The following is a 22380-nucleotide window of genomic DNA, read 5'->3' as shown; positions in this document are numbered from 1 at the left end:
CAGCACTTTGAGAGGCCGAGGTGGGCAGATCACGAGGTCAAGAACTTGAGACCAGCTTGGCCAACATAGTGAAACCCCATCTCTACTAAAAAATACAAAAAATTAGCCAGGCGTGGTGGCGGGCGCCTGTAATCCTAGCTACTCAGGAGGCTGAGGAAGGAGAATTGCTTGAACCTGGGAGCTGGAGGTTGCAGTGAGCTGAGATCATGCCATTGCACTCCAGGCCGGACAGTGTGAGACTCCATCTCAAAAAAAAAAAAAGAAGAAGAAGAAGAAGAAGAAAAATACAATGGAGAAAATCCTTTAGAATGCACCTGTGAACTAGAATCAGGAACCTAAATGAGAACTTCCTAGGAGGAAAAAATCAAGAACTGTCAATGAAACAGGGCTCAGGAGGACTTAGTTCCATCAGAGGATAAGCCCAAAGTTGAAGGCGCTTTCAATGGGTCCCTGCTGGTACCTTAGCTCTGAGTTCAGGCAACTCCTTCAGGGTTCTGAGTCTTCTCTGAGGCCCAATTTGTCCAGGTGCCAAATTATTGTCGACAAAATTAGTCAAACTATTAATATGTAAAATATTTGAATTGATGTATTCTGAGCCAAATATGAGTGACCAGTGACCCATGACCCAGCCCTCAGGAGATCCTGAGAACATGTGCCTTTGAATATCCTTGATTTCTAAGATTCCCCAGGGCTGTTCTTGAGTCCCAGGTCACACTGTGTGAGTTTCCTTTAGGACCACCTGTTGGTAGCAGGCTACCCGACTTTGGCTTCAGCTAATAGTTCTGTGTAAGCTTAAAATTCCTAAGTAGAGGAGCGTATATACTGGCTTTGCAAAACAAAGTATGCAAATGGCATTCCTGCCTTATTATACACTACCTCTGGAACTGGACCATTTGTGTCCAAAGCCCAATGGCGATTTGTCAGCCATGAATCAGGGACAAGATCACAGCCCTATGTCAAGGCTCTGGAGGCCTCTCTTTGGGTCAAATTTCATATCAGCCCACCTCCACTCTCTCCACTTGAGCCACACTGGGCTTCATTCACTTCTTTCAACCTGTCACGTGCCCTCCTCCTTCTAAGCATTTGCACTTGCTGTTCCTTCTGCCTGGAACATTCTTTCCTTTCTCCAAACCCTCACCTAGATAACACCTTCAGATCTCAGGTCAAATGTGTCCCTTCTTTGAAGAAGCCTTTGCTGATTCTTCAAACTAACCAAGTCCCTATTCTTTCATTCCCTTGAACTTGATTTTCACAGGATCACTACTGTCTGCAGTGATATTGTTCTGTAATTACTTGATTGCTCTCTGACTCCCCACTAGACTCTAAGTTCCACAAGGGCAGAGCCTGGGTCATTTTGCTCTCCATTTTATACCTAGCTCTGAGCTTGGTACATAGGCAGTAAACAATGATTTGTGTTATGAAGTAATTTGTCTAGATAATGTTAGAAATGAAAATCACAAGAATTACTCTATATATTTCAGATGCTTTTACAATTCAGATGGGGACTTCTTGATTGGTGAGTTCTGAAGACTTCAGACCTCCTCACTGTTAATTGACCCCTAACTACAAGCTGCTTTCTAATTTTATGCACATTATTTTCCTTCATTCTCCAATCTGTCTTATTTCATTTAGTGCAATCCAGAGACTGAGGTCTAGAGGCCACAGGTGGTCTGGAAAAGATTTCTAGTGTACCTCAAAGCTCCTACTCTATTTCCTTGTCTCTCTGTCTTTGCCCTTCCCTTCTGGACCTTTCTGATGTGGGAGACCTGGGCAGCTGAAAAGAAATGAAGACTAATACTAATAGGACTAACTTATTAAGGTAACTGTATTTGCCTTCAAACTCACTCAGTAAAAGCCCATTTATCATTAGTAACTGCAATTTAAATTCAAATTTTCATGAGACCATCTAAAATGTAAAGTCTATCAGAGATTGTTCTGGTCTGCCTATTATATTTGATGATTTTTTTAGTATCAATATTTTGGAATCAACATTTTGGTGTATATGTTACACAAGCAAACGTCAGCCTTTCACTGGAACTATCAGAAATGGGTGATTTTCCATACTATTTCTGCTACCCCTTTTTGGCCATGTCACAAAATTGTGCATATACAAGTTTCTTGCCTGGTGACCAAAAAAGCAGAGTCATTCATTGTTTTATTCACATTCTTCTAGGTAGGAAAATAGCTAATCTAAGTTGTCAGAATTTATCTTTTTCCCCAAGAGACTCAAGAAAGCTCTTTTCATTTGGAATGAAAAAGCAAATGCAGCCTTAAGCCTTTCCTGTTCATGAAATGGTTATCACACCAAAAGAATTGCTCACCACTGCCCTGTCTTTTTTTGTTCAGTTCCCCAGAAAGGGAACCTTCTCATTTACACCGAGTTTGGCAAGATGCTTGTACAGCCCAATGAGATCTGCGTCATTCAGGTTGGTGATGTGTCCCCTTCTCTTCCCTGCCTCTCACTAATTTGGGAGCAGTCAGATGTTTCAGCTGCTGCTATTTCCAACTCTAAAATTTCTCTGTCATGTCTGGGCAACGAGAAGGGAATTTGAGTTATGCAGAAGGTTCCATGTGCTGAAGAGTAAGCAAGCTCGGGTGCCTGCTTTGTTTTAATATAGCACATAATTCTAAAACAAAGACCACTTGTCACTGCACTTTCCTAAATATTTACATACACTCTGGATAAGGCCCTGTTCCCACTAATGGCAGTAGAGGCAGTGAAGGTGGACATTTTTTTTTAAATGTGGCTAAATCAGGCTTCCGTTATCTCTGGACCCAATGAGAGGGTAGACTAGAATTGGCTTGGGTCAATATGTGATTAGGATTTAAGTTTTTCTTTTTAACTCATGTTTGCTCTGGTAACCTCCCAAGCAGCTCAATAAACCAGAGCTTTACTTTTGCATGTGGGACAGGCTATGGCTCTGGGCAGCTTCTTTATAACTACAGCTGTGATTTCAGTGTAGACCAGTGTCTGCTTTCCATTCCAGAGAGGAATGCGGTTCAGCATAGATGTCTTTGAGGAGACCAGGGGCTACCTCTTGGAGGTCTACGGTGTCCACTTTGAGTTACCTGACCTTGGACCAATTGGTAAATCTTCATTGCAAGCCTCTAAGCCTCGCTTGAGATGTAGGACACAGATAATTGCATGAAAGTTAAACATCCTTCTCCCTTCGCTGTCTCACTCAAACTTCCACTTTTCTCTCCAGACAAATTCTTCTCTAGACCAAGGGTCTGCCAGAAAATATGTGCAGAACAGAAAGCAACCCAAACCAATCCATTATAAATCTCTCTAGAATAGTATATAGGCATTGGAGAAAAAGGCAGCATGTAATAGATTTCTGGTTGCATAGTGTGTACAGGAGTGAATATAGAAGTTTGGGTTACTGTGGGCTAGGGTTGCCAGAAACAGCTCCACAGAAGAGATGAGAATTTGACTAATTCTTTATGAAAAGTTGAGGAGAGTAAAGAGGAAAGGGAACAGCTTTGCAAAAGCATACAAGTGAGAATGAGCTTTGTGATTACGAGGAAGATCTTTTTGTTAAGTCAGTGAGATTTATAATGGATTGGTTTGGGTTGCTTTTTGTTTTGTATATTGTAAGACTATAAAGTAGGAAGGCCATAAAAACTCCCTGGGCTGTATTTCTATGGAAAGGAGGGATGGACTGGGTGACACAGAGTCTACGAACCTCTGTGTACACCCCACCAAATCCGCACACTTAGCAGTCAAAAAAGTACATAACTCAGTGCTATGAAGGATCTAGAAACCACACTCCAGGAGGCAGATCAAAACATTCAAAAGTGAACCAAGGTCCCCCCAGCCCCCATTCTTCTGGCAAGCTGGAGGAAGTGAAAATGTTAGGAGGGGTTGTTCTCAAACTGTCTCTTGGAGTGAAAGGAGTGACTGGGAAAATTGGCCCTTGGTTTCCTCTTTGGTCACATCTCCCAGTTCTTCCCTTCCTTGTCAACAGCTTTTTAGAGCAAACAGGGACAGGCCAGTGTGTGCCTTCTGGTCACCTCCCCTGAGGAATCCAAATATGCAGAGGAAGGTGGGAGGCAGCAAGAGGCAGCTGGAGCCGTGGTGGGCCGTCTGTCATCCTGTTCACCGCCCACTCTTCCCACTCTGCTCTGGCTTCCTGCTGCTCTATAGTCAGCATAGCCTCCAGGTTGCATGGAACATGTACCCTCTGGAAAATATCTATAATTTGCTAACCAGCCGGGGGCTTATTTTTTTTAATCCCAGGAGCTGGAAATGGTAAAACACTCCTCAGCTCGCTCCTGTCAGAGTTACATTGTTTTTGCATGTACGTTTTTCATGTTTGCTCTTTTGATTTATTTTCTTTCTCTGGAGGAAACACTCACTCCTAACCAAAGGTAAGCAGGCAGGTCCTAAATGCTTCTTCTTGAGTGGCATACAGGGTTTTTCAGGCTGGAGAGCAGTTTTCAGACTTGGAATCTGAATTCCGTCTTAGGAGCAGAGGCATGCCTTAGGCAACAGCGCGTAACCCTTCCTATCTGAGATCAAGGACTGTCATGAGTTTTAGAGTATTCAAGGGTTCCTTCAAAAGAAAAAGTTCTGGAGTTCTATCAGATATTCCCTTTTCCTCTTTTCAGATCTCTTTCTCTTTTCCCTTCCCCTCACCTGTAGTGATAATGCATGTAAGGTGGTTTTGTTAACCAGAGTCACTCCACAACCTTAGAAGGTAATACTGGTTTTTGTGAATTTTTTTCTGACCAGATTCCTTGGGTCTTCCTAAAAGGTACCAGACTGGAAATCCAGTGAATCTTTGAGCAATGAAAACAATTTGTGGAGTGGCTCTTGACATGAAAGAAAGCCTTTTTCTTCATGCAACCATGGGCATCTTTCCTATGTTTTGGAAGTTTCTAAAAGACTTTTGGGTTACTGTGTTCTAGGGGCCAATGGCTTGGCCAATCCTCGTGATTTCTTGATACCCGTTGCCTGGTATGAGGATCGCCAAGTACCAGGTGGTTACACTGTCATTAATAAATACCAGGGCAAGCTGTTTGCTGCCAAACAGGTAAAGTAAGAGGGTTGGCAGGCAGGGGAGGAAATCAAGAGTGATTGAGCACTTACTGATTGCTAAGGCGAGTATTAGAAACTTTACATATATCCTTTCATTGTTATCATACCACTATGGCACTACAGATAAAGCAAATAGTTCTAGTAGTCAATGGTACCTTCATAGTCATGAAAAAGGCCAGTAATGATAAATAACTTACCAACTTCACAGTAAGTGGCAGAACCAGCATTTGAACCCATATCTGTCTGACTCCAAAGGCTGTGCCCTTTCTACTCACCAAGCAATGAAAATCTTAGCAATATGTAGGTCTCGATAAATGGTATGGAAAACATAATATATGGGCAGCATAATATGTTCTGAAAAGGAAATGAGTTAACAGATCAACCAAGATTTATACTCTCCAATACCACCCTATTTCAAATACAAGCAATTCTACAAAACAAGTAGAATTCAGTTAAGTAGCTTGGCTTGGTTTGTACCACCAGGCTGACAAATTCAGGATACAAGCAAAGGCACAGATATTAATGAATAATAATAACAACAATGTAATATGGACTCTATAACATATTATGAAATATACTGAATATATATTAGAATAAAATAATCATATAATAAGAAGAACCCAAAGATCTCTTCTGTTTAGCATTATTTCCTTATATTGTCCAAGGTATGTTATTCTTCTGAGGCAACATCTAGAGATAATGCCAACCAGCTGAGGCCAACCAGTTTGGCACTTAAAACTAACCCTTGAAGCAGACACATTGTTATTTTCATTTTCTCTGGCTCAGGGTCTCTCAAAATTCCGGGGCTATTTGCATCAGAAACCCTCAAGGAGACTTGTTTAAAATGCAGATCCTAGGCTGGGAGCGGTGGCTCACCCCTGTAATCCCAGCACTTTGGGAGGCCAAAGCAGATGGATCATCTGAGGTCGGGAGTTCAACACCAGCCTGGCCAACATGGCAAAACCCCGCCTCTACTAAAAATACAAAAATTAGCCAGATGTGGTGGTGCACACCTGTAATCCCAGCTACTTGGGAGGCTGAGGCAGGAGAATCGCTTGAACCCAGGAGGCAGAGGTTGCAGTGAGCCAAGATCATGCCATTGCACTCCAGCCTGGGCAACAGAGCAAACCCTCTGGCTCAAAAAAAAAAAAATGCAGATCATCAGATACTACTCTAGCCTTGCAAAAAATGATAAGCTCTGGAGATGGGACATGGAAACCTACATTCATTTTAAGCATGTTCCCCAGATCATTGTTTACATACAATTGTTAAAGAACCACAATTCTAGAACCAGCCAGTATCTCCTCCAGAAAGGTTTGCACTTTCCAGGTAGACCCTGTGCTGGTTATTCTCTGTGTGAGTCCCCACTGATCCATTCTCCCTCTTGCCATGATCTGTGTCCTGGAAGGTTAACTGTATCACCCGGGCTCCCTAGCCAGCTGGCTTCTGTTGGGTTCAACCCACAGGAAACTGCAAGGCAGGAGAAAAGACAAATTGGGAGATTTCTTCCCCTGCTTCCTCCCTGTTTAGGACTGTGTTTCTGGCAGTAGCTGCATCCCCCATATGACCTCAGTTCCTCTTGGACAGCCCTAGTGGTATGCTGGAGCTGATTCATAGTGACTTGCAAAAGCTGATATGCACACTTCTGTCCAACTCTGTATTCAGTGATGTCATATTGGTAGCTGGAAAATCATCATGGTGAGACTATATCCACTTTAGAAATCAGTAAACACTATATGTCAATGCTTTATATATTTTTTCAGAGTGCTAATTGTTAAATATTTACCAGCACACCACTGGGTAGCACCCTTCTTTATAGTCCTAGCTCTTGCTGAAGTACTATAACAATATTTCCCACCTTATTCCACATGCCCAGGAATGGCAGTGTCTTCCCACTATTACTAGGCTCAGATACCTCAACACTTCTAGTCATTCCGGTTAACCCTAACCATGCCTCTATGAGTAGTGCCTTCATTAAAATCTTTAGAGCTTTCAGACCCATAGATACAGAAGGGACCACCTTCCTATAGCAGAACACTGATCCTCTTCTACCCCAGAACAGGACCAAGAAGTATTATGTTAGGATTGCTCTGAAATCTCAAGTCCTTGGAGTGGGAACTTTTAGAGGCCTTCTCCCCTCTCCTGCACTGTGTCTATTGCAAGTTCCTCTAGGCTGAAATTACCTGGAGAAGTATCACAGCAGGTACTCTCTGCTCCAGGAAACAGAAGGTAGCCCAGATTGTTTGAGAATTGCTGACATCTACAGATCCTCACAGTTAGGTTAAAAATTGTTGAAAAGGCACTACTTGGAGAATGTGCTGTGCTTCTGCTGCATTTGTGATCAGAAGGCAGCTGCAGCTTATGAACCAGAAAAATAGGGTTAGTGGCTAAGTAGAGGATGTGTGGAGCAACCACAAAATGATTCAGGGTTGTACTTCTCCCAAAGGACAGTAAAATTAAATCAAGAACAAAATCAAATCAAAAGAAGAGAGAGGTATGCCCAATACATATTGTGGGATCACAACTACAAAAGCATTAGATGGTAAAATCATCCTTTCCTGCTTTTTGTGATTAGGATGTCTCCCCATTCAATGTTGTGGCCTGGCACGGGAATTATACACCCTACAAGTACAACCTGAAGAATTTCATGGTTATCAACTCAGTGGCCTTTGACCATGCAGTAAGTCTGAACCCTGTAGGGGCATTGGGGTGAGGCAACCCTTTGGTGGGAGGGGTCCACAGTAGACTCCTGACATTTACAGATCTAACATTTCCAATGTCATCATTGGAAGCCCTAGATATAGTCATTTGTCTTATGGTGAAGGAGTAAATAACATAGCTAGCAGGGGAGCCAAGCCAGATACTCAACATTCCCCTGTGAACACAGCTTCATTCTCTACAGAGCATTCGTGATACTCTGACTTGTGTTTGCCAAACTAAGTGCATAAACAGTTTCTTTGTGGAAAATTTATCCCCCAAAACAACCAAGTGGTAATGTCGGTGGTAGAATGAGGAGAAAGGAACTTTGTGAATTTGAAGAAGTCTCTGACCTCACAACTCTCAAGAGTCTCCTCTGCGATCTCTGACTTCTCATCCCAGTGCCTTCACTCCTGGCTGTATTTGGCAGTGACAGAACGAACAGCCCACTTGTAAAGTTACTTATAACATTCAGTGCTTGAGTTTAAACCAAAGAAATTCTAGAGCATGAACTTGGTCATATTTTTCACTCAGTTAGGGGGCCACAAATAGGTGTCTGGTCTACAGTGCAGGCTCCCAAGACCCTACATTCTTAATAAAGTGATGGTTCTGAGATCCGGGGGTGGGGGGCAGTTCATTCTGCAGCGCACTTCATAAGAGATAAACTTAATCCACAGGCTGGAAGGATGATTAGAGCAGAAGTCAGAGACTCAGAGGCAAAAGGATCATCCTGAACTAGTTCAGTTTATCTCTGGGGGGACGAAACTACCTCTCCGAACAGCAGCAACTCTTAATAAAAGCAAAGGGGAAAAGAAAAGTGAGATATCACACCCCAAACAAACAGCACGAGAAAGGATCCTGAGACACTGATAAAGGTTGATTTGCTGCTTCACTACCTTTGCTGCTTCACCACCTTTGCTGCTTCACTACCTTTGCTACTTCACCACCTTTGCTGCTTCACCACCTTTGCTGCTTCACTACCTTTGCTTGAATAGTTTAGACCATTTCCCACGACAGATGCAGAAATGTCAGCGCTCACAGCAATAAGCATTGGGTTTATTTTTATTTGAATATACACAGGTGCAATCTTCTCTATATTGCTGCTATAATTTTTTTTCCAAAATTCAGTTCTGATCATGCTACCACTGTACTCATTAGAAAGCCTTTGCAAGTTTCCCATGGCTTAGGATTGAGTCTGAGCTCTGAAGCGTGGTGTTTGATGCTTTTCACCATCTGTCCCTGGACTCATTTTCCAGTATCACCTCTTGCCCCCTCCCTTCTGTCAATGCACTGGGGTTTTAGCCTTATCTCCTCTTAACAAAATCTCTGTGCACTTTCATGTGTTTTCTGTGATTAAAATGTCATTTCTCTTCCTTCCCACTTCCTTAGTCCTTCCTCCCTCCCTCCCTTTTTCTCCCATCCCCCCCACCTTCCTTCCTTCCTTTCTTTTTTTTTTTTTTAACTTTTATTTTAGATTCAAGGGTACATGTGTAGGTTTCTCCGCTCTCTGTCTCTCTCTTTTAAACTTTTATTTTAGGTTCAAGGGTACATGTGCTCCTTCCTTCTTTCCCTCCTTCCTTCCCTTCTCTCTCTCTCTTTCTCTCTCTCTCTCTTTTTCTCTCTCTTTTTCTTTCTTTCTGTTCATTCTTGAATACTTATCTCAAATGTCACCTCCTCTTTGAAGCCCTCTTTGACCTTTTCAGGTAGAATTAGCTGCCCAGCTGCCACCCCCCAGTTAATGCTAAAGAAGCAGGGAATCAATCCCCATGATCTTTGAATCTCCAGACTCTTGCATGGCATCTGAAAGGGAACATGATTGTTGATTTCAATTAAATTGAATCTCAATCTTTTCACTAAATAATTCTGAAGATTTTTCAAAAGTATAATCTCGTCCCTCAACCTATTCCATCTTACGCTACCACTATGAAGACTAGGGATGTAAATGATGTGTTTTAGACCTGAAAGTCAAACAAAGGCAGGAAAGCAATGAACCACTTCTCAGACTTTTCTGCCAGTGGATACAATCTGGAATCTCTGTGTTCTCCCAAAGAGGAGCACACCTACACCAAAACTTGGATTTTACTTTATTTCTATTTCCACTTCACTCTGAGCATCTCTTCTGCCGCACATCTCAGCTCTAGTCAACTTGACCTGAGATTGAGAAGCAGGCACTATTGGTTCTCAGACCCACGGGGTAATAGGTTGCATGTAATGTGGGCTCAGCAGCGTGAAAAAGCAGTTCAGAATCCTTTCAGCTGGTGTTAATTCATTTTGCCTCAAGCACAGCAAGAGGAAAAAGTCATATGAGTGATTACTGCACCTTGATGACAAGCCCAGACTTCTGTTGTTTGATCAGAAATTAGGCAGTCCCTTTGCAGCAACATGGATGCAGCTGGAAGCCATAATCCTAAGCAAATTGATGCAGGAATAGAAGACCAAATACTGCATTTTCTCACTTATAAGTCAGAGCTAAACATTGAGCACCCCTGGACATAAACATGAGAAAAATAGACACTGGAGACTACTAGAAGGGGGAGGGTGGAAAAACTACCCGTTGGATATTATGCCCACTACCTGGGTGATGGGATCCTGTATTAGTCCATTTTCATACTGCTATGAAGAAATACCTGAGATTGGGCACTCTATAAAGAAAAAGGGGTTTAATGTATCCACAGTTCCACATGGCTGGGGAGGCCTCACAATCATAGCGGAAGGCGAAGGAGGAGCAAAGCCATGTCTTCTGTGGCAGTAATCAAGAGCGCATGTGTAGGGGAACTGCCCTTTATAAAACCATCGGATCTTGTGAAACTTATTCACTATCACGAGAACAGCACAGGAAAACCCACCCCCACGATTCAATTACCTCCCACTGGGTCCTTCTCACAACATGTGGGGATTATGGACACTACAATTCAGGATGAGATTTGGGTGGGGACACAGCCAAACCGTATCAGATCCCTACCCCAAAGCTCAATATCACACAATATACCCGTGTAACAAACCTGCACATGTCCTCCTGTATCTAAAATAAAAGTTGAAATTAAAAGTTGAATAAAAATAAATAAATAAAAAGAAATTAGCATGTCACTTGCAAACACCTTCATGTATGCATGAAATATGTGTCATTGTCCAGTCACCTCCCTTGCATCGTGCATTCAGTCTCTCCTTGTGTGTTCACAGGACCCATCCATTTTCACAGTGTTGACTGCCAAGTCTGTCCGCCCTGGAGTGGCCATCGCTGATTTTGTCATCTTTCCACCTCGATGGGGGGTTGCTGATAAGACCTTCAGGCCTCCTTATTACCATAGTAAGTCTCTCTTTTACCAAGCCACATTTGCAAGCCAAAGAGACAACAAAGCAGTGAGCACTAGCCATTGGGAATAATGCCTGGGTTGTTTCTGGACACCTACCCTGGCTTGAATTCAGGATCCTGCCTCACAAGGCCTAGTGCTGATCCCCAAGCTTTAATCTCTTTAAGGGATGGTAGTTGTGTTAGTCCATTCTTCGTTGTTATAAAGAATACCTGAGGCTACTTAATTTATAACGAAAAGAGGTTCATTTGGCTCATGGTTATGCAGGCTGTACAGGCAGCATGGTGCTGGCATCTGCTTCCAATGAGGCCTCAGGAAACACAATCATAGTGGCAGGCAAGGGGGGAGCTGGCGTATCACATGAGGAGAGCAAGCAAGAGAGAAAAGAGGAAGTCCCAGCCTCTTTTGAGCAGCCAAACCTCATGTGAACTCATAGAGTGAGAACTCACTCATAACCGTCATGACGGCATCAAGTCATTTATGAGGTATCTGCCTCCATTACCCAAACACCTCCCACCAGGCCCCACCTGCAACACTGGAGATCACATTTCAACATGAGAGTTGGAGGGAACGTACATCCAAATTGTATCAATAGTGATGCATTGACTCTGAGCCTGGTTCCCGGTTTCTCTTGTTAGAAAGGCTTCTAAACAAGTTTCCTCACATTTTAGATGTTTTGTTTTGGGGAATGCTGGGGAAATTGTTAGTTAGTCTGTTGTTTTGGGAAAGTTCATCACCTAAGTCTAGTTCAGAGAACCAGAGAAAGAAAAAGAGAGAGAGAGAAAGACAGAAATGTGCATTCTCCAATTATTTTGGCAGGGCAAAGCAGACTGCAGCCTATATTATGAAATGGACTCTATTCTGGAAACAGTTTCTGCAGAATATCTGTTGCCTAGTACAAGACCTAACAAATCAACTATTTTTATTTTATTAATATTATTATTCTTAGCACCTAATAGTTATTGGCCAATTTCTATGGCCCTGTTACAAGTTTTTTGAAAAACTAACTCATGAAGTGTTTATAATAATTGTAAGAGACAAGCAGTATTATTGTCCCCCCCGCCCCTTTTTTCAGAAAATTAAACTGACACAAGAGGGATTAAGTAACTCTCTCAAGGACTCACAGCAAGTTAAGTGTAGAGTCAGGATTTAATTATAGGCTGTCTGACACCAGAGCAAACAGAGCCATACTACTAACTGGTATGGCTAGCATAGTGCCTGATATATAGCATGCTTCTAATAAAATATTTATTTAATAAGTGAATGTGTCAACAAGAATAAATAAAGTACTTCGTGGCTGTACCTAATGAGGTTGACATTTTTAATTGTGCAATAGCTAGCTGAAAATCCAATCAAAGGTCAATGTGCAATTCTACTTCCTGGAGTGTGCATTTTTTTGTACATAGACTTCTGGGAAGACTCTAAGAGGCATTCCACCTGGAACATTCTAGAAAACAAATTCCTATCTTTAGTAAACTCCAGGGCCTTCTGTTTATATTAGGTCCCTCTCTATATATACCAGTTCCCAGGTGTCAGGGCTCAACAGAGAACAACAGTGCACTGAATGGCCAATTTAGCTATTTTATAGCATCAGGAATGAAGGCCCTCAGGACAGACGAAGGCCACTCCATGGTCAAATGCCAGCATCCCCCTTTTCAGATGACACCATCATGGTAGAGAAAAGAAAACAATCAGTTACCACTGCAAAGACACCAGCTATTTTGTGAATAGCATCATAAGTCCTTTCTAAAAAATGTCAAGCCTACTAAGGACTCTTAACTTTTCTCCTCCTGGAAGTTAGTGACCTACAGGCCTGTTGTCAAGGAGAGAAAATTGCCCTGGCTTATAGTCTGTACTTTACATGCTACTCCTTAATAATTCACTGTTTCACTCTTGTTCTTTTATTGAGGTTACTCTGTGTGCCTGTAGTGGTTCTTACATTTTACCATGTGTCAAAGTCAGCTGGAAGGTTTATCAAAACACAGATTACTGGGCTCCATCCTCAGAATTTCTGCTTCAGTAGGTCTGGGATAGGACCTAAGAATCTGCATTTTTAACAAATTCCCAAGTGATGCTGAATCTGCCTTTTTTTTTTTTTTTTTTTTTTGAGACAGGGTCTCGCTCTGTCACCCAGGCTGGAGTGCAAGTTGCACAATCTCAGCTCAGCTCACTGCAACCTCCACCCACTAGGCTCAAGTGATCCTCCCTGCTCAGTCTCCTGAGTAGCTTGGACCACAGGTGTGCACCATCACAGCTGGCTTTTTTTTTTAATTTTTTAATTTTTTTTGCATTTTTAGCACAGATGGGATCTCGCCATGTTGCCCAGGTTGGTCTCGAACCCCTAAACTCAAGCAATCCACCTGCCTTGACTTCCCAAAGTGCTGGGATTACAGGTGTGAGCCACCGTGGCTGGCCAGAATCTGCATTTTTTCACTGGCAAGTCGGGATTCTGATGAAGGAGGTTTACAGACTGCTTGTTGAGAAATACTGGCCTAGGGCATGTCCCCGGCCCTAGGTGGAGGAATAATAGAGTCATCTGATTTAGACAGGTTTGCTACTGTGCTATAGGGTCTCAACCCACTCCTTAATTTTTATTTGTAGTTCAGACTTCCTGACACAAATAACCTTGAGAGATGCCTCCTGTAGTTTTCTAATGACTCTCAAAGTAAATTTGGCCCCAGGGTAGATCTTATAAAGGTATGGGTGCTCTGAGTTAGTTGGAAAAAACCACAGAACCCCAGGTTAGAGAAGAGTTTTCCAGAGATGTTAAAAATATTGCATTGGCAATACTCAAAGTCTTTGCTACTTTGATGGGACTTTATCATAAGAGAAAATGGAGAATTATTTCTATAGAAATATTGCCTCCAGTCGTCTTCATGTGCCTTAGTCAACTAGATTCAGCTTTAATCAGAAAGGCAAGGTCTATCCTCCCACTGTCCTTTGAAACATAGAAAATGATATAGAAATGTCATCACCAAGCTCATTGCTATCTAAATTCATATTCAGATCAAAGCTGAATTCTATTTTGCTCTCTTCTTAAAATTAAGCCATGAAGGTGACCCTGAGGACACATACTAGAGCAAGGAGCGTGACACCAAATTTAAGTCATGAGCTGAACTGTTTTTAAAACATAGACACTTTATGCTTACATTTGCTGCTTTTTCTGTATTTCCACTTCATAGAGAAACAAGTAGAGCTATGGTCTGGGTCTCCCTCTTCAGCAGGAGCTCACAAACTCTCACTCACTTTGTAGGGGCCTGCAGTAGCTTTCTGTTTCTGAGCAGGGTGGGTGTGGTTGCTTAGTAAATTATAAAAGCATTTGACACTTGGTTATACTGCACATGTAGGCAAGAGGGCAGGCATGCATCCTGTCCAGTGTAATTTTGTAAGGGTTGCCACTGCCACATCTCTCTACTCCGTCCTCGGTTTGCACTCTCAGTACTCTCACAGGACAGACTATGAGTAGCTTTAAAGGCTGTGTTGTTGTTGTTGTTGTTAATTATTTCTTTTTTAAGTAGCTTTAAAAGCTATTTCTTATTCATCTCTGTCTCACGGTACCCAGCACAGTATCTAATTATATATGCTGGCTGGCTGGATGGGCAGATGGGTGAAGTGGGAAAAGGACAGCTGAATGAATGGGTGAGTAGATGTGTGGTTTGAGATGCAAAGACACTTAAATTTGCTCAGGTGTTATATTTATTTAATTCCTGCTCTATTGTATTGCTACTCTAATAAAGAACTTTATTTCAATAGCAGCATAAGATTGGAAGAGTGGAAGCATGGTGATTTTTGTTAAATTTTGTGTAACTCTAGAAAGCACAACTAGGACCAATGAATTTAACTCATATAAAAGCAAATTTCCATTTAATATAAGAGCTTTCTTACACACAGAGCTCTTCAATAATATAATATGTTTTGTAGAGTGGAAAGCTTCCATTCACATCCAGGCAGAGCCCAGAAGGTAATCAGTCAGGAAAGATAGAGAAATTTCTTGCACATTGAGTAGAAGTAAGGATCCCTTCCAATTTTAAGATTTAGGACTCTATGAATAGGGAATCAATGGAAATAGAAAAAATAAAAACAAATCCAGAAGACATTTTGAAGAACAGAAAAACAAGAGAATAACAGATTCATCTATAGAAGATAATATTTGTTATAATAAATAGCATTTATGGTCTGTTTTATACACATACCAAGATTCTTTCACACAGATTATCATCTGATAATGGACTTTAAGTCTGGAGTTCTTTTCATTACATCATCATCCATCAAAACATACACACACACCCAATCTAAGCCTTCTAGATTGGGAATTAGAAATATGGTGTTGCTGTATCCTACAGTGGAGCTGCTTGGGAAAGGGTTATGATCTGGGAGATAAGATAACTTTGATAGAGGGCTTATAAGCTTACATGATAGAGTACATTCACTCTTTATTATGACTAGCATTTTAATTATTATTGTCTTCTCTGGGCCCTGATTTTCTTTAGATCTAGCCTGATTCCTGTCAGATAGTGGAACTCAAGACCTCTGATAATCCACATGGCCATGGAGTAGAGCCATGCCTGCCAAGAATGCCAATATGAATGTTTTGTGATTGTTCTTCTGTCAATCCACATTCTTTATTAATCCTATACAATTTATTAGTTTCTCCTATGTTCTTGGAATTCTGCAGAAATAATGCTTAAGGGATCTTTGTGTTTTACTGGTCTTGCCTTGGATAATAAAAATAATCCTGCTTCAACCTTCCCAGGGAACTGCATGAGTGAGTTCATGGGACTCATCCGAGGTCACTATGAGGCAAAGCAAGGTGGGTTCCTGCCAGGTGGAGGCAGTCTGCACAGCACAATGACGCCCCATGGACCTGATGCTGACTGCTTTGAGAAGGCCAGCAAGGCCAAGCTGGCACCTGAGAGGATTGCTGATGGCACCATGGTAAGTATGTTAACTGCCAGATTCCGGCGGCCTCTGAACTCCCCACCCTTGCTGAGAGAGGTGGCCATTTTTCCTTTCTCCAAAGTCACAGAGGAAGAGTCAAAAGGGGGAGAGTTACATGACTGCATAAGTACATTTCCATGTATATATACACACATCCTTGTGTATATGCTAGACTTCTGTTGTGGTGGTGTAGAAAGATCTTCGGACTTGGAGTCAGACATGGGTTCTGAGTTCAGATCCCATCTCTTGGTTCCTGTGTGATCGTGAACAACTCACTTAGCTTCTCTGTGTTTCATTTTCCCCATCTATAAAATGGATATAGTATCCAACCCAGCAGATGGCTATAAGTTAACGTAACAGACTGTCCAACACTATTCAAATGTAAGGCAATATTATTAATACTATGTGAAGCCTCTTCCTGTATCCATATGCAGCCCTAGGAATATGCTATGTCTCAGAGTCTTCTGCTTTTTGAAGTAATCCTCCAGGGCCACAATAGTAGCGGAGGCAGGATGTCACCTTCAGCACATGTTTCAAGCCAAGGAGGGTCAAAAAGCCCTTGCCTCACTATAGTCAGGGCTTGTAAGAAGCAATTCTCAGCTGTTTTTTTCATTTTTCTTTGCTCTGCTTTGGCATGGATGCAACTGATGGGATTTAAAACCTGTTTTGTATTCCTCCTGTGTCAGTCTGTAAACATTGAGGCTGAACACAATTGCAGTTGGCTGCGGTGCTTGATTTAATTTTTGCATTCTTCGAGGTAGAGTTTATGGTCCACGGGGAGTAATTTTATGCTAAATCACATGCAAATTTGCTTTACTTTTTAAAATAAATGCCTTGAAATGCTACCTGGTTTAAAATCCATAGCACAGACTTGCCTGCTTCATGCTTGCAGACTACCCTAAGCAGTGAGCATTATCTGTCCATCTGTCCAGTGCAGTTTGCTTTCATTCCCAACCCTGGAGCCAGAGTTGGTGGAGCTCCTCTGCAAAAGGAGGGTGTACAGAGTCCCATTTGCTTGCTTTGGCCCTATTTCCCCTTTCAAGGGCCTCTATGGAGTTTCTGTAGAACCCCTACATCTCAATGAGATGCAGTTTGGCAGTCTCAGTTAAGCTATTACCTCTAAAGTCTCCTGGAGGTGCATTCCTGGAAGCTCTTCCAGAGTTGCCACTCGATAACCTTTGGTGCCCCAATTTGGCTTTGGGTGGTCAATGTTATGAGGGAGCTGTGTTTTACAACAGTGAGGCATAGGACAGGGCTGTTTCTATGAGGAACAATGCTTTGAATTACTAGTGAGAAACAGCTCTCCTATTAGGATGGGAGACCCTGGGTATCAAAGAGCCAGAATACCTGAGGACGGAGGGTCCAACATCTTACCGAGACCTAACTTTTGGTCATCCTCACCATTTCCCATTGTATAATTCGGACCCAGGTCTATCTATATGCCTTATCCTTATTCTTGTTTGGAGTGATTAACTTGATACAATACCATCTTCAAAGTCAGCTGGATGAGGCTTTTGTTAATCCAGCCAAATGGAGAGGCTGTTAAGAAGCAGCCAGCAAAGAGACAATAGGAATAGCCATAATGATCCTTATGTCTGAATAGTGCTTTTTAAAATTTTTATTACTTATTATTATTTTTATGGATACATAATAAGTATGTATATTTATGGAGTACATGAGATATTATGATACAAGCATATGATATGTAATAATCACATCATTGGATAAATGGGGTATCCATTACCTCAAGCATTTATCCTTTGTGTTACAAACAATCCAACTATACTCTTTTAGTTATTTTAAAAGGTGCAATTAAATTTTTATTGACTATAATCACCCTGTTATGCTATCAAATGCTAGGTCTTATTCATTTTTTCTTTTACATATTTATTTTTTTATTTTTAACTTTTATTTGAGATTCAGGGGTACATGTGCAGATTTGTTATATAGGTAAACTAATGTCACAGGGGTTTATTGTATAGATTATTTCATCACTCGGGTACTAAATAGTACCCAATAGTTATTTTTTCTAATTTTCTCCCTCCTCCCACCCTCTACTCTCAAGTAGGCACCAGTGTCTGTTGTTCCCCTCTTTGTGTCCATGAGTTCTCATCATTTAGCTCTCATTTAGAAGTGAGAACATACAATATTTGGTTTTCTGTTCCTCTAAGTTTGCTAAGGATAATGGCCTCCAGCTCCATCGTGTTCCTGAGAAACACATGATCTTGTTCTTTTTTATGGCTGCATAGTATTCCATTATATATATACATACATGTATACACATATATATGTATGTGTATATATATACATATAATGTGTGTGTGTGTGTGTGTGTGTGTGTCTGTGTGTATATATATATGTAAAACCCAAAACCATAAAAATTCTGAAAGACAACCTAGGCAATACCTTTCAGGACATAGGCATGGACAAAGATTTCATGACAAAAACATCAAAAGCAATTGGCAACAAAAGCAAAAATTGACAAACGGGATCTAGTTAAACTTAAGAGCTTTTGCACAGCAAAAGAAACTACCAACAGAGTAAACAGACAACCTGCAGAATGGGAGAAAATATTTGCAAATGACGCATCTGACAAATGTCTATATGTATGTCTATATATATATGTTATATATATATTATATATATATTATATATATATATTATATATATATAATATATATATGCCACATTTTCTTTATTCAGGCTGTCCTTGATGTGTATTAAGTTGATTTTATGTCTTTGCTATTGAGAATAGTACTGCAATGAATATTTGCATGTATGTGTCTTTATGGTAGAATGATTTACATTCCTTTGGGTAAATACCCAGAAATGGGATTGCTGGGTAGAATGGCAGTTCTTTTTTTAGCTCTTTGAGGAATCACCACACTGCCTTCCACAGTAGTTGAACTAATTTACACTCTCACCAACAGTGTGTAAGTGTTCCCTTTTCTCTGCAACCTTAGCAGCATCTGTTATTTTTTGGCTTTTTACTAATATCCATTCAGACTGGTGTGAGATGGTATTTCATGTGGTTTTGATTTGCATTTCTCTAATGATAAGTGATATTGAGCTTTTTTTCATTTGCTTGTTGGCTGCATGTATGTCTTCCTTTGAAAAGCATCTGTTCATGTCCTTTGCCCACTTTTTAATGGGGTTATTTTTTCTTGTAAATTTGTTCAAGTTCCTTATAGATGTTGGATATTAGACATTTTTCAGATGCGTCATTTGCAAACATTTTCTCCCATTCTGTAGGTTGTCTATTTACTCTGTTGGTAGTTTCTTTTGCTGTGCAAAAGCTCTTAAGTTTAATTAGATCCCATTTGTCAATTTTTGCTTTTGTTGCCAATTGCTTTTGATGTTTTTGTCATGAAATCTTTGCCCATGGCTATGTCCTGAATGGTTTTGCCTAGGTCCTCTTCCATAGTTTTTATAGTTTTGGGGTTTTACATTTAAGTCTTTAATCCATGATGAGTTGATTTTTGTATATGGTGTATGGAAGGGGTTCAGTTTAAATCTTCTGCATATGCCTAGCCAGTTGTCCCAGCACTATTTCTTGAATATGGAGTCCTTTCCCCATTGCTTGTTTTTGTCAGCTTCATTGAAAATCAGATGGTTATAGGTGTGCGGCCTTGTTTCTGGGCTCTCTATTCTGTTTCGTTGGTCTATGTGCCTGTTTCTGTATCATTACCATGCTGTTTTGATTACTGTAGCCCTGTAGTATACTTTGACATTGGGTAGCATGATGCCTCCTGCTTTGTTCTTTTTGCTTAGGATTGCCTTGGGTATTTGGGCTCTTTCTTCGTTCCATATGAATTTTAAAATAGTCTTTCCTAGTTCTGTGAAGAATGTCTCTGGTATTTTTATATGAACAGCATTGAATCTTTACATTGCTTTGGATAGTATGGTCATCTTAATGATATTGATTTTTCCTATCCATGAGCATGGAAAGTTTTTCCATTTGTTTGTGTCATCTCTGATTTCTTTGAGCAGTGTTTTATAATTCTCATTGTAGAGAGCTTTCACCTCTCTGGTTAGGGGTATTCCTAGGTATTTTATTCTTTTTGTTGCAGTTGTGAATGGAATTGCATTCCTGATTTAGCTTTCAGTTTGACTGTTGTTGGTGTATAGGAATGCTAGTGATTTTTGTATATTGATTTTGTATCATGAAACTTTGCTGAAAGTTGTTTATCTGTTGAAGTAGCTTTTGGGCCAAGACTATGGTGTTTTCTAAATATAGAATCAGGTCATCTGCAAACAGGGATAGGTTGACTTCTTCTCTTCTTATTTGGATGCACTTTATTTCTTTCTTGCCTGATTGCTCTTTGCCAGGACTTCTAAGACTATGTTGAATAGGAGTGGTGAGAGAGAGCATCCTTGTCTTATGCTGGTTTGCAAAGGGAATGCATCCAGCTTTTCCCCATTCAGTATGATGCTGGCTGTGGGTTTGTCATGGGTGGCTCTTATTATTCTGAGATGTGTTCCTTCAATGCCTAGTTTATTGAGAGTTTTTAACATGAAGATATACTGAATTTTATTGAAAGCCTTTTCTGCATCTTGAATAGTGCTGTATAACTTGCATAGCACTTCCATATGATCTCATCCAGTCTTTCCATCAAGTCTGTCACAGGAATTCAGGCAGGGATACTCATATCCATTGTTTTAGGCAAAAAGAAGTTAATGTATATTAGAGCCCAAACATTAATGTGGGTGCTTTGGGTTGTGGCACAAGATAATTCTATTATTTTCTTTTTGCCTGCCTATATTTTACAAATTTCCAAATGTGAGCATATAAGAATTGTAGGGTTTGGTTTTGGGGTTTTGTTTTGTTTTGTTTTTAAAGCCATGTTGGGTAAGAAAAATCAGCAATTGATGAAGCTGTAATGTCTAAGATGCACAGAGTATTTGCATATTCTTTCTGTTGTGGACAAAAACCTCCTGACAGTGAAACATCCACCTTTCAGACACTTCTGAGATATGACTTTTAAAAGTGCTACAGCCATTCCTGCCATTTCCTTCACCTCCCTCTCCCCCTGGACTCCCTGTTTTTTCTTTTTCCCAGCCCATCTTTTGGTCAGTGTCTTGAAGAGACAGGCTCAAATCCCAGCTCTGCCATGACTTGTCGCCTTAAGCAAGTCGTTTCCCAGCTCTCAGCCTTAATTCCTCCTCTGTAAAACGGGAAGTATGCCTTTCCTCACAAGGACATAGCCACAGGAAATGAAGTCCCTGAGAAGATGGATATTCCCAGGATTCTCCCACGTCTGCCCTTGGATCTAGCAGACTTAGTTCCCTAATACCATGAAGACAATGTGAAGCTTAAGGGCTGAATTTTATTTTACAGAATGAAAATTGAGGCCCTGAGAAGTTAAGGGTCTTGTACCAGGTCTCATCAGCTTACAAATGGTAGGGCCAGAGCCACAACTCAGGGCTTGAGTCTGCTCTCCTCACCATGCTAGCACACAAATCTTTGATTTGTTATTGGAAGATTTTACCTACCCATACCTTCTGTTGACATCTAATCAAACGTGTTTATTATCTATCTCACCTCTTTTTTCTCATTTCCATCCTCACTTCCTCTAGGCATTTATGTTTGAATCATCTCTAAGTCTAGCGGTCACCAAATGGGGACTCAAGGCCTCCAGGTGTTTGGATGAGAACTACTACAAGTGCTGGGAGCCACTCAAGAGCCACTTCACTCCCAATTCCAGGAATCCAACAGAACCTAATTGAGACTGGAACATTGCTACCATAATTAAGAGTAGATTTGTGAAGGTTTCTTCAGAATCTTATGCTTTCTGGTAGTATTGGGGGCGGGGGTTGGTTAAAATGAAAACTGACTTTTCATAGTCAAGTAACTCAGAACTTTTGCGGAAACGCATTTGCAAAGTTCTATGGCTGTCACCTTAATTACTCAATAAACTTGCTGGTGTTCTGTGGAAGTAGTGATTGTCATAATCAGGTCTTGATGAAACAAACCTAGCAGGTCAGGTAAGTCTTGCTAAGATTGAACCAAGCCCCAGGGTCCTTTCCCATGTGGTTGGCCTGAAGGCCTTCATTCTAGGAGCACAAGTCCAGGCATGTGCTAGATATCACAAGACCAGGCCATAAGGCCAAGCATTAAGACCATGAGCTGAGACTGGAGGTAAGGCAAAGCTCTTAGGAGCCAATCCAGACATGGGGAAATTTAGGGGATCATGAGCCCTTCAGACATCCAGCTTTCAATGGATAAGGAACCAGGCTAATAGGTTGTCTAATCTTGGTAGTCACGTAGCAGCCAATATGATGATACTGGAGAAGAACACCAGCCACCAAGAAGTGAGAACCACTCATTTTCTTAGGGTGATCAACTGTCCCAGTTTGTACAGGACTACATCAATTTTTTCACTGAAAGACCTG

At 41.1% G+C, this 22380-nt stretch overlaps 1 protein-coding gene across 1 annotated transcript in view; it reads left to right on the top strand.

Annotated features, from left to right (window-relative positions):
- Nucleotides 1-21926, top strand: part of HGD (homogentisate 1,2-dioxygenase) — a 54435-nt gene extending 32509 nt beyond the window's left edge. The window contains exons 7-14 of the mRNA XM_011940651.1: nt 1482-1516; nt 2347-2426; nt 2988-3087; nt 4912-5036; nt 7617-7721; nt 10919-11045; nt 15803-15984; nt 21565-21926. Coding sequence (XP_011796041.1) covers nt 1482-1516; nt 2347-2426; nt 2988-3087; nt 4912-5036; nt 7617-7721; nt 10919-11045; nt 15803-15984; nt 21565-21714 — 904 coding nt within the window. The 3' untranslated portion in view covers nt 21715-21926. The remainder of the gene's footprint in view (nt 1-1481; nt 1517-2346; nt 2427-2987; nt 3088-4911; nt 5037-7616; nt 7722-10918; nt 11046-15802; nt 15985-21564) is intronic.
- The last annotated feature ends 454 nt before the right edge of the window (nt 21927-22380 follow it).

Source organism: Colobus angolensis, unplaced genomic scaffold, assembly GCF_000951035.1.
Source record: "Colobus angolensis palliatus isolate OR3802 unplaced genomic scaffold, Cang.pa_1.0 Scaffold190, whole genome shotgun sequence".
Classification (NCBI taxonomy): Eukaryota; Metazoa; Chordata; class Mammalia; order Primates; family Cercopithecidae; genus Colobus; species Colobus angolensis.
This window is presented reverse-complemented; position numbering and strand designations above follow the sequence as displayed.